General features: G+C 44.1%; 1 protein-coding gene across 15 annotated transcripts in view; it reads left to right on the plus strand.

Moving 5' to 3' along the window:
• adgrl2a (adhesion G protein-coupled receptor L2a) overlaps positions 1–13,388 on the plus strand; it is a 797,903-nt gene that overhangs the window by 627,958 nt on the left and 156,557 nt on the right. For all 15 annotated transcript variants that reach the window (XM_072574792.1, XM_072574794.1, XM_072574790.1 and 12 more), the window contains one exon: positions 3,402–3,511. In XM_072574792.1, coding sequence (XP_072430893.1) covers positions 3,402–3,511 — 110 coding nt within the window. The remainder of the gene's footprint in view (positions 1–3,401; positions 3,512–13,388) is intronic.

Raw genomic sequence — 13,388 nt, forward strand, 5'->3', positions numbered from 1 at the left:
ATCGGTCGCAGTGGAAACTGGACCCTGCTAGTGGTTTCGGTAGTAAGATGCAAGTAGAAATTATGGAGGTCAGTATAATGTTTCTGACATTGAATCACCTCTACCATTCTGCATGCTGCACCCACAGTTCCACACAATATATAATGGCTACCCTATTCTATTAAGTCTTAGCTCCTGAGAGAAAGGGTTTGCTGTGCTGAGCTGTCATTAACGACCAGGAGTAGACAAACTCGCTCAGAAACACGCTGGTTTGCCCTCTGAAGTTTGCCTTGCATGTAGCTAAAATCGTGACTGTGTCCTTGATTCACAGGGTGTGAACAGAAAGGCTGCTAGTTGCTGAGAACTCTCTTCCACAAATGTTAGTGGATGCAGAATCGGTCATTAATTCCACATCTGAGACAGATTTTCATTAAGCGAAGGTATTAAAAGATATGAGCCAAAAGGCAGGGAAATGGAGTGAGGTCACAGATCTGACACGATCTCGTTGAATGGTGGAACAGGCTTGAGGGGCTGAATAGCCTGCTCCTGTTTCTTAGTTATTTGCTCATATTCCTATGTCCCATGTGTGCATTGCTGGGTAGCCCAGGACTTAATGCCTATTCTCGATTATCTCACTGTAGATAGTGATAAAAATGAATGCAACTGAGGGTCTTAACGGGGTCAATTATGCAGCAATTCAGAATCATCCTATGGGTTTGGAGTCAGATGTAACCTAGGCAGTGTAAAGACTGCAGACTTCCTGCTGTAAAAGGCAAAGGTGAACACGATAGGTCTTTACATGAATTCATAACCAGTACGACTAGGACTTTGTTAATTATGCATGCTAATTAAATTGAGGTTTCATACACTGCCATGTGTAAGCATGGTTAGAGAGAAACATGGAGGTGGGGAGTTTCTCTGGACAGACAGGAACAGTGAGGAATCAGTGACAGTAATGACTGAAACAGTTCCCAAGCCTACATCTGTTAAGTGTCTATGTAGGGACAGCCTGTGATTTGCTTTACATCAGGGGCACTGGCAGGAATTTTAGTCCACTGACTGTGTTCACTTTTGCCTCCATTCCTCAGAAGTACATAAAGTGCATCACCTTCACCTGTCAATCAAGGGAATAACTCACAAGACCGAGAGATGCCCCGGGGCAACGAGACAGGACCAAACAAGGAATTTGCAAAAAAACGAATGTTTTAAAAGAAATTAAACAATTTGAGATTTTGCCTTGGACCTGGGTGTGTGGCGTTTGTTGGATGTGTTAGACATACATGAAGCAGTTTACAAACACAAGATATGACTGTGAAACTTGGATTCCTTGAGGTTTGACTTGTTAGCCCATAGGGAAAACTGTTTTGAGACATGATAGTCTGACTCCTCTTACATACACCAAATTGGTGGACCAGTATATTCATTTACAAGGATTTCTCACTGTTTACTGGTGTTTTTCTCTTGTGGGAGTCTCCTTCTTTAAGGAAGAAACTCTGCCATCCTTCCCCGATATGTAACTCTGGGTCCACAGAAATGTCTTTAACCCTTCAGTGCCCTCTAGAAATGATCCATGTTAGGCAGGTTGGCTCAGTGGTTAGCACTGCTGCCTCCCAGCGCCAGGGACCTGGGTTCAAGTTTGCTCATGGTCTGCATGGGTTTCCTCTGGATGCTCCTGTTTCCTCCCACAGTCCAAAGATATGCAGCTTATGTGGATTTGCCATACTGAATTGCCTTAATGTGTACACTGGGTGGGTTAGCCATGGGAAATGTCGGGTTAGGGCAGGGTGATCGGGTCTGGGTGAATGGAATGCCTGCAGTGTGGAAACAGGGGCTTTGGCCCAACAAGTCCTCACTGACTCTCCAAAGAGTAACCCACCCAGACCCATTTCCGACCCTATTACTCTACAATTACCCCTGACTAGTGCATCTAACCTACACACCTTGGAACACTCTGGGTAATTTAGTAAGGCCAATTCACCTAGCCTGCACATCTTTGGAGTGTGGGAGAAAACCAGAACACCCAGAGGAAACCCACGCAGACATGGGGGAGGATGTGCAAACTCCAATCAGACAGTCACCCGAGGCTGGGATTGAATCCGGGCTCCTGGCACTGTAAGGCAGCAGTGCTAACCATTGAGCCACCGTGCCACCCCAAATGGAATGGGATGAGGGTGGGATGCTCCTCAGGGGGTCAGTGCAGACTCAACTCATCCATGAATGGCCTCTTTCCATCTGTTCAGGATTCTAAGGCCAGTTGGGGATGGGAAACAATGGAGCCAGTGACCTCCACGTTCTACGCAAGGGGAAAGACGCCTGCGTCATTTCGAATGATACTCAAAATCCCCACTTGACCTTTTGGAAACAGACAAATCCGGCCATCAGAAATCAAACCTTACTCAAGGGATATTCAGTCCGACAATCATCAGGAAGCAAGTATTCCATATATCAAATCCACCCTTGTTCTGGAATCTCTGCTTGCTGTCGGTTACTGCCCAATGGTCAACGTATGTCCCTTCACTCCTGCCAGATCCCCCCTTTCATAGTTCGCCCTTGTTCTGCGACCCAGTTTTAAAATTAAATTTCAAGCCCACAGACAAAACGAAAGAGTTTTTACTTGGGTGAGGGTGGGCGTTGCGCCTAACCTTTGGCCCGGAGCTTTACTTGTGATCGCGCCCAGTCACCCCTGAAAAACTCAAGGCCAGCAACTCTGACAACCTATTGGTACGCTGTTTGAAAATGTGCCTGTATAGTGCTGTCTTGTTAAGTGCGTGCTCACAATGGACAAAGGGGAGTTAGTCTGTGTAACCAAACTCACGAGATAGAAGGGCAGGTTATATTGTTGCTTTTGTGAGGATGAGCCCTGGGATTTGAGGTCTGATTAAGTCCGTGTCATGAGAGTGTTGTCGAGAGCGGTACTTTCTGGTTGTTTATAATCTTGCCCCAGCTAGTATCTGTGTGCCAACACTTGTTTTAACAGCCTCCATTGTCAGTAAATTACAAAGTAATTCCAGCACATAAGGCCTCAGCCGCAATGGAACAATATGCTGCTGATCTCAACTGGTCAATAGACTGTATGCATTTCTGCTCAAGAATTCATGTTCGTTTTGCAAGCAGTAGTAAAAAGGGAACTGATCATAGTGTGAAGATATGTAAATTGTTTCTCTAATTGTTTACTATCTTGTCTTTTGAGTTTCTTCCAGTTCAGTCAGATTTCACCCAATCAATGAGGCACTGCACTTGTACTCCAGAAACCCTTTTCTTATCTGTTTAATTTTATTTGCTAATGTAATATTAATTAAGTATCTTCAGCTATTGATCCTGCCACCCTGTTGTGTGACAAAGCAGGCTGTGTATTAAATCATGTAGTGGAACGTCTGGAGATTGACTGCTTCAATGGAATGTCTTGTGTTTTCCCCACACAGGTGCAACAACCGAACACAATGTGTAGTGGTAACGGGGTCAGATGTGTTCCCCGACCCTTGTCCAGGGACCTACAAGTATCTTGAGGTCCAATATGAATGCGTCCCCTACAGTGAGTACAAACCTTTCCTTCTGTTTTCTGTGTTCCTTGGCTTAGGAGGAGTTTTTTTTGCAAGAGTCTTGAATGTTAAGTGTTAAACTGGTCTCCTTTATAACTGGAAAATGCACTACTGCCTGGCTCATTTGATGCTCCCATCTCTGACTCACCCAAAACACAGCTAAGATTTGCCTGAGGTGTGCTCTTTTACACAGAGCCTCTTCTGCAGAAATTTGTATCGATGTTTTGTCTGTGTATTGTAGAGTCTCAAACCATTTGGTACCCAAAGAATGCTGTGAGTAGGACTCGGAACCCTTCGACTAGAGTGTGGGTAAGAGAGATTCTCAAACTGCAGGTCAAACATCCATCCTATTTGTCAGCATGTGTACCTTCTAAGTCGTTCGGAGTTGTCGATTCCTGAACTGAACTTGTAGATTGTAGCCTTTCGACTACTACCCTGCTGTAAGCCTGCTCTGAAGGGGAGTGGTTGCTTCTTATCAAAATGCAGGCCTGCGAGTAGGAATATCTGAGAGTCTTAACTGTGAGGGGAAATCCATTAAAAGATCATACACCTTCTCTTTATTCCTGCTGTGTGTCCCTCTGTAAGCCTCGTAAGATGGATGCCTCTTATGTTGTGTTCAAATGTACCATCTGTAGAATGGCAGCCCACTGTGCATCCTCTCTGTCAACAGTCCACCTCCTACGTGTGATGCTGGTAACTGATCCACTCATTCTTCTTAACCTTTCAGCCTGGTAGAGGAACGGTGCACTATGTCGGGAGTGATTGTTTCTGTTAGCTGTGAAATCTGCTTTATTTTTATCAATTCCCTCGAAATGCCTATCAAATATATTTTCTCGTTTTTCTTTGCGTTCACTTAAAATGCTGAAATGTAAATCGGTCGACCCTGAGTACGATCCCTCAATAACTTTAATGGTGCATTTACTAATTGAGAGTGGTGTAAAACTTGGGAGTTGCGGAATCAAACAAATTATAATCGTGGGTCGTACAGTCCAGGAGAGGACCTTTGGCCCATTGAGTATGAACAAACAAAAACCATTCTAAATCCACACATAGCCTTGAATGTTATGACATGTCCAATGCCTATAAGACCATAAGAAATAGGAGCAGGATTGGCCACTTGGCCCCTTGACCCTGCTCTGCCATTCAATAGGATCATGGCTGGTCCCTTTCCCCGTAACCCTTGGTTCCTGACTGATCGAGAATTTATCTATCTGAGCCTTAAATACACACGAGGTCTTTGCCCTCACAGCTCTCTGTGGTAAGGAGTTCCAAAGACTCACAACCCTCTGAGAGAAGAAACTTCTCCTCATCTCAGTCTTAAATTGGCTTTCCTTTATTCTGAGACTATGCCCTCTGGTCCTAAACTCTCCCATAAGATGGGAGGCGATGGCCAAGTCGTCTTATCACTGGATTGTTGATCCAGTGAGCCAGTGAATGTTCTGGGGACCTGATTTGATACCCACCATGGGAGGTGGTGAAATTTGAATTTAATAAAACTCTGGAATTAAGGTCTGATGATGACCATGAACCCATTATTGGAAAAACCCATCTGATTCACTCATGTCCTTTAAGGAAGGAAACTGCCATCCTTGCCTGGTCTGGCCGACATGTGACTCCAGACCCACAACAATGTGATTGATTCTTAACTACCCTCTGGACAACTAGGGATGGACAATAAATGCTCAGCCAGTATGCAACACCCTCATCTGATGAATGAGTACAAAAAAATGAATACAAAACATTCTGTCAGCATTTACCCTGTTTGAGTGCCTTAGGAATCCAATGTGCTTCAATGAGATCACCTCTCATTCTTCGAAACTCCAGTGAGTAGAATCTCAGTAGCCTTTGCTCATTAGACAATCCCTCCATACTAGGGATCTTCAAAGTACTTTCTAAAGGTTATGCGGTTTCCTGCCTCAACTACCTACCCAGGCAGTGCATTTGTGACCCCTACCTCCCTTGCATTCCCCCACCCAACACCACGACAAATATTTACCCAGATTCGGTAAGACAAATCAGGGCAGGACTTGTATGACTTGTATACTTAATGGGGAGTGTTGCTGAACAAAGAGACCTTAGGATACAGGTTTATAGTTCCTTGAAGTGGGAGTTCCTTGAAGGTAGACAAGATGATGAAGAAGACATTTGGTATGCTTGCTGTCATTAGTCAGTGTGTTGAGTAGAGGAATTGGGATGTCATGTTGCAGCTGTACAGGGTCAGAAGTCACACGACACCAGGTTATAGTCAAACAGGTTTATTTGAAATCACAAGCTTTTGGAGCGCTGCCCCTTCAGGTGAACTGAAGAAAAGCACACACGCTCAAAATCAAAAGACCATGAAGCCTCAGTTAATCAGATTCTCGGTCATCCCTTCACTTGTTATTCAGCTGTTGACACTTCACTCATACCGTCTGACACTTGATCACCTACAAAGACTTATTATACTGCCTACTGGCACTTCACTTGCACCACTTCTGGGTTCTTTCGATCTCTCTGCCCGTAAATTCTGTACCTGTGTGCTTCCCTCTCACTTCACCTGAGGAAGGAGCAGTGCTCTGAAAGCTTGTGATTTCAAATAAACCTGTTGAAGTCTAACCTCTAGTGTCATTAATTAGATTTTTAATTAGATTACTTACAGTGTGGAAACAGGCCCTTCGGCCCAACAAGTCCACACTGACCCAACAAAGCGCACCCACTCAGACCCATTCCCCTACATTTACTCCTCACTAATGCACCTAACACTACGGGCAATTTAGCATGGCCAATTCATTTGGCCTGCGCATTTTTGCGTAGACACGGGGAGAATGTACAAACTCCACACAGTCAGTCACCTGAGGCGGGAATTGAACCCGGGTCTTTGGCGCTGTGAGGCAGCAGTGCTAACCACTGTGCTCCCATGCCACCCATGTGTCTTCTAACTTGGTCCACCCCAGACCAACACTGGCATCTCCACATTGCAGCTGTACAGGACATTAGTGAGGCCAATTTTGGAAAACTGCATTCAGTTCTGGTCTCTTTTTAGAGGAAAGATATTAAACTTGAAAGGGTTCGGAAAAGATTTACAAGGATACTGCCGGGTTTGAAAGGTTTGAGCTTTCAGGAGAGGCTGAATAAGCTGAGGCTATTTTCCCTGGAGCATTACAGGCTGAGGGGTGACCGTATAGAGGTTTATAAAATCACGAGGGGAATGGATAAGATCCTTTTCCCAGTGTAGTGGAGTCCAAACCTCCAGGGCATAGGTTTAGGATGAGAAGGGGAAAGATTTAATAAAGGGGCAACGTTTTCACTCAGGGGGTGGTGTGTGTACAGAGTGAGCTGCTAGAGGAAATGGTGGAGGCTGGTACAATTACAACATTGAAAGGGCATCTGCGTAAGTGTATGAATAGGAAGGGTTTAGAGGGATATGGGCCAGTTGCTGGCAAATGGGGCTAGATTAATTTAGGATATCTAGTCAGCATGGACAGGTTGGACTGATGGGTCTGTTTCTGTGCTTTACATCTCTATGACTGTGTGACTCATTGGCCCTCTGATGTGTCATAGCACCATACTTTGAAATGTATGGATTAGGCAGCTTTGTTTATAACAGATCGTTTCTTATGAGTTATTCCTCAGACTGCACACAGCTCTTTGAAAGGAGCAAGATGGTTGAGGAGGGCCCGACTGCACTGATACATCAGCTGGAGATCAAAACAACAGAAGCAAGTCAGTACATAAACATAACTCTATGCTGGCTTCACTGGGAAACAGAAATCTGTGCAAAATTTTGGGACCTTTCATAAGAAGGGATGTACTCTTGTTGGAAACACTTCAGAAAAGGTGTGGATAGACTCTTGATCATACAGAGAGCCAAGGGTTCCGGGGACAGGGCAGAAAAGTGGACGTGAGGAGTGTTTGGTCAGCCATGATCCTATTGAATGGTGGAGCAGGCTCAAGGGGGCGGATGGGCTCGTCCTGTTCCTATTTCTTACGCTCTTCTGGTTTACACAGCTACTTCCTGGGATAATGGGCTTGCCTTCCAAGGAAGGGTTGAGCTGATTGGCTTAAATTCATTGGATATTAAAGAATAAGAAGTGACCTTATTAATACATGTCAGATATTGAGCAGGTTTGGCAAGGAGGACATTGGATGGATCTTGTCTGGAAGTAGAGGGCTCCGATTAAAGATAAAGGGTATCCCATTTAAAACGCAAATGTGGAATTTCTTCCCTCAGAGTGTCACTTGAGTTTAGAATTCTCTTTTCTAGCCAGCAGTGTGGGCTGAGTCAGTTATAACGATGCTAATATTTTTAATGGACTTCATGGGCTCTCAGGTTCTTTGAGTCATCCAGTGGTTGTAATGGTTGCCATGTAAATGCAGATCTTGTGTTTTCTTCCATTTCCCAGAGCAGTTAGGTGTCAACCACATTGCTGTGATGCTAGAGTGACATACAGACTCCAGTCGAGTAAGGACAGCTGTTTCCTTCCCTAAAATGCATTAATGACCCAGTTGAATTAATACAGCAGTCTGATAGTTTTGTGGTCACCATCATTTCTTTGTATTCGTTCAGCCTGTCTGTTCATCCTCCTCTGTTATAATGGACTAGTTGAATTGAATAATATATTCCTCTATGTATAAGCAGTTAAAAGGGAAAATGTATTGTGTGATTCTTCAGCTTACATTCAGACAGTATCATGCTGTTAACACTGATAAAGCAACAGTATGCTCATTCATTGAGTCAAAACATTTGTAGTAATGCAAAGCTTGAAGTTTTGTTCAGCCTGGGTTCAACAAAATCCTTATTGACTACCCAAAAACAATGGTGTGTGATCAGCACAGGGATAAATTTAAAGATAGCTCTGTCTCATCAAAAAAATCAAATTGTGCCTATATTGTCTAAGAGTTTAGAAGAATGAGAGTGTAATGGTGGTAACAAGGTCAGCCCAGTGGACCTCATAGAATATGAGTTACCTGATTGGGGCTGTTAATCTGGACCAATCAGGGAACCCTGGCTGACAGATAGAAACAGGAGTTTCTGTTCACACTGAGGGCTGGCTCTGAGGGAACTGGATAAGTGTGGAGGACTCTCCATGTGTAAATAAAGGGGGACTTGGTGATGGTGATGGCGTGGAGTTATTTCAGAGGGGATCTAAATAAAACGGATGAAATTCTCACAGGACTGGAACGGGCCAGAAACAGGGAGGATGTTTTCCCTGGCTGGGGAGTTCTCGAATCAGGGGCTCAAGTCTCAGGGTGCAGAGTTGTTTCTTCACTCAGAAAGTGATCAGTCTGTGGATTTCTCCACCACAGAAGGATGTGGAGGCCAGGACACTGGCATATTCAGGGAAGAGATTGATATACTGTCAGATATTAAAGGTACCAAAGCACATGGAGGGAAGACAGGAATATGGCGCTGATATACAGGATCAGCCATGATCCTACTGAATGGTGAAACAAGCTCAACCTGCCATACTCCTACTCCTAGTATCAATGACTTCTGTTTCCGTGCTGTACATCTCTCTGACTATGACTCGATAACTTCATGAGCTTGTTCTTGCCAGGGAATCTTTCTGCCCACAGTGAAGTCAAAGGTGCGCATGGAAGATTTCCCACTCATGAGACCACCCAAAATAAGGGGTCATTAATAAAGCAAACATCAAAGCTCGGGAGAAACGTCGTCACCAGGATAGAGCTTGGAATTTAGAGCTTGCTTTCAAATTGATCAGACGATTAACGTAAGGGGAAGTTTGGCAAACATAAATCTCAGAACAGATACACTCCGTTCAGGGGTGTGTTACACCTGCCAAGAGCAGGTTGGATTTGAACACAGATCTTCTAACCTAAAAGCACTGCCTTTGTATCACAAGAGCCTGTAAAAAAAATGTTCAGTCCTGTTTATGTCACATGTGTGGAGAAAGTGGGATTTGAACCCAGGGCCCCAAGCAGGGACACCACAAGAGCCAGTAAAAATTTCAGGACATGCTGCTGGAGTCGTGTTTTAACATGACGTAAGAATAGCAGTAGGCCATTCAGCCCTCGAGCCTGTTCCACCATTCAGTGAAATCATGGCTGCCATTAACGTGTCTAGAGGTTGGCACTGGTTAGCACTGCAGCCTCACAGCACCAGGGACCTGGATTCAACTCCAGCCTCGGGTGACTGTCTGTGTGGAGTTTGCACATTCTCCCTGTGTCTATGTGGGTTTCTTCCCACAGTCCAAAGATGTGCAGGTTATGTGGATTTGCCATGCTAAATTTCCCATAGTGTTCAGGGATGTGTAGGTTAGGTGTGTTAGCCAGGGGAAATACAGGGTTTTTGGGATAGTATAAAGGGACGAGTCTGGGTGGGATCGCTCTTCAGAGAGTTAGTGTGGACTTGTTGGGCTGAATGGCCTGTTTCCACACTGTAGGGTTACTACGTAAGTAACAAGTGGAAGGGGGTTCATGAGGAGTACTTTTTGGGCCTAATACTCAGTTTCTGAGCTTTACATTCTGTGTCAGTAGGTGATCAGTGACTCTGGCCCATGTCGGAAAAAATTGGATCCAATTCTTTAAAGTTTTTCTTATTCTGAAACTTGCTGCTTCCAAAGGTGGTTTGTATCAAAGATGGTGAATGATTTCAAAAGGAAACTGGATGGATGGACATGAGTGCTATAATCTTGCAGGGCTATGGGGGATAGAGCAGAAGCATAGGGCTAAGAGGATTGCTCTACAGAAAGACAGTACGAATATGGAATGGACTCACAAACTCTGAACATCCGCCTGTACCTATGTTTTTGTTTTTGCTGCTGTTTACTAATATTTACTATCTATGCTATATGTTTCCCCTCTCACCCTAAACCTATACCCTCTAGGGACTCCCCCAACTCAGGAAAAATACCTTGTCTATTTATCCTATCCATGCCCCTCATGATTTTACAAACCTCTATAAGGTCACCCCTTAGCCTCCAACGCTCCAGGGAAAACAGCCCCAATCTATTCAGCCTCTCCTTGTAGCTCAAATCTTCCAACCCTAGCAGCATCCTTGTGAATCTTTTTTGAACCCTTTCAAGTTTCACAACATCCTTCCAATAGGAAGGACACCAGAATTACATGCAGTAGCCTGCCCAGTGTCCTGTACAGCTGCACCATGACCTCCCAACTCATGTACTCAATGCACTGACCAGAAAAGGAAAGCTTACCAAATGCCTTCTTCACTATCCTATCTACCTGCGACTCCACTTTCAAGGAACTATGAACCTGCATTCAAAGGTTTCTTTGTTCAGCAACACTCCCTAGGACCTTACCATTAAGTGTATAAGTCTTACTCTGATTTGGTGTATTCTGTGCAGTTTCAAACTCTGCACTTTAGGAGTAATGTCAAGGCTTTAGAGAGCATACAGAAGAAATGTATGAGCATTCCTCCTTAAAGCATAACATATAGGAGCAGAAGGAAGCCATTCAGCCCATTGAGTCTGCTCTGCCGTTCAGTGAGATCATGGTCGATCTGATAATCCTCGGCTCCCCCTACCTGCCTTTTCCCATTGTCCTAGACCTCCCTTAATGAATAAAAATCTGTCATTACCTCTACATCACTGCCTTCTCTGGGTCAATCTGATCATGGCCTTCATTAAAAATGGTGAGGGGCAAAGATAGTGTAGACAGGAAGAAACTTTTCCCCTTGATGGAGGCATCAAGACCAGGGGGCGTGGATTTAAGGTAAGGGTTTAAAAGGGGCTGTGAGGAAAGTGTAATTCACCCAGAGGGTGGTGGGAACTTAGAACTCACTGCCTGTAAGACTGGTAGAGACAGGAACCCCCATAACATTAAAGAAATATTTCGATGGGCACTTGCGATGCCAAGGCATTTGAGGTTATGGGTGAAGTGTTGAAAAATGAGATTAGAAAGGTGAGGTGGATGTTTTCAACCTGCACAGACATGATGAACTGAAGGACATTTTTCTGTACTATAAACGTCTTTGCCTCTATGATCATATATAACCGCCCACCCTGGACAGTCCACTGAGGGAAAGAATTCTACAGATTCACTACCCTCTGAGAGAAGCTTCTCCTTATCTCTGTTTTAAATGTATGACCCCTTATTCTGAGATTTACCCTTTGTTCCAAGACACCACCTCAAGGGGAAATAGTCTTTCTGCATCTACTCTGTCAAGTTCCCTGAATATTCTGTATGTTTCTATAAGGTTGCTTTTCCCTTGGATGTGGGATTTCGGTGATGCAGAGAAGGTTTCTTTAGAATGGTGAACATCACAGAGATTTAGTTGAGGTACTACCCAGTTGTGGAACCTCGTAATGAGTTCATCAAGGTGAAACTGATAGAGGTGAAAACCATTCCTCTGGCAAACAGCTTGATAATGGGAGGATGCATATTAAGGTGACTGGCAAAAGAATGAGGGGAGGAGGTGAAGAGTCTTTTTTAATTCTGGAAGTGAGTTGATTTGGCATGGACTGGTATATGACAGCGGTGGAAGCAAATTATGTCGTAACTTTCAAAGTGGAATTCGGTTGAAGAGGTGGTGTTGTAGCGGTAATGTCCCTCTACAGTAATCCAGAAGTAACGCTCTTGGGGTCATGGGTTCAAACCTCACCACAGCAGCTGGTGGAATATCAAGCCAGTGAATAAATCTGGAACATGAAGCCAGCCCCAATAAATGGTGACCATTAAACTATCATCAATTATTGTAAAAATCCATCTGGGTCACTCGTGTCCTTTAGGGAAGGAAATCTGCCATGCTTACCCAGTCAGGCCTACATGTGACTCCAGACCACAGCAATGTGGTTGACTCTTAACTACTCTTGGGGGAAATTAAAATACATTGTGACATGTACAGGCCATGAAAGAGTTAAAAAACATAATCATAAGGGAAGCATTTATTGGGCTGAATCAGAGAGCACTTTCAATGGGCCAGCACAAGCAAGATGGGTTGAGTGGTCTCATTCTATGACATATGGTTCTTGGAAGTATGTCTAAAGGGACAGTCAGTTGCATTCACCAGTCCAAGTTCATTAATTGTCGAAATGAAACCTACTGTGACTCCCAGTATTTTCTTCTGAAAGTCACTGTGGATCAAACCTGCTTCTACTACCTGATCAGGCAGTGTTTTCCACATTGTAACCATATCATTGGCTGTAAAAAGCTTCAGGACATACTGAAGCCATAAAAGACACATATAAATGTAAAGTTTTTTCCCTTCTGATGATAAAATGCAGTATAAATGCAGCAAGAGGTTGTACCTGAAATGGGAAAATGTCCCATTGTCAGCACCATCATATTTCAATTGCTTCTTAGTGGGGAATGAAATGCATGCAGAGAAAGAAAACCAGCTCAGAGTTGTTCCGACACACGTGCTGGAACTGGAAAACTCTCCCTCATAGGTTGTGTTGAAGAGGGACACGATTTAATAAGGGATGGTCACTACTCTCAGAACATTTACTGATCCTATTCATGAGCGTTCGCCTGGCATGATTTGGAGATGCCAGTGTTGGACTGGGGTGTACAAAGTTAAAAATCACACACTACTTTTTGTCATTTATGTAAATGATTTGGATGCGAGCATAAGAGGTACAGTTAGTAAATTTGCAGATGACACCAAAATTGGACGTGTAGTGGACAGCGAAGAGATTTACCTCAGATTACAACAGGATCTGGACCAGATGGGCCAATGGGCTGAGAAGTGGCAGATGGAGTTTAATTCAGATAAGTGCGAGGTGCTGCATTTTGGGAAAGCAAATCTTAACTGGACTTATACACTTAATGGTAAGTTCCTAGGGAGTGTTGCTGAACAAAGAGACCTTGGAGTGCAGGTTCATAGCTCCTTGAAAGTGGAGTCGCATATAGATAGGATAGCGAAGAAGGTGTTTGGTATGCTTTCCTTTATCAGTCAGAGTATTGAGTACA

This window comes from Chiloscyllium punctatum, chromosome 7 (genome assembly GCF_047496795.1).
Source record: "Chiloscyllium punctatum isolate Juve2018m chromosome 7, sChiPun1.3, whole genome shotgun sequence".
NCBI lineage: Eukaryota > Metazoa > Chordata > Chondrichthyes > Orectolobiformes > Hemiscylliidae > Chiloscyllium > Chiloscyllium punctatum.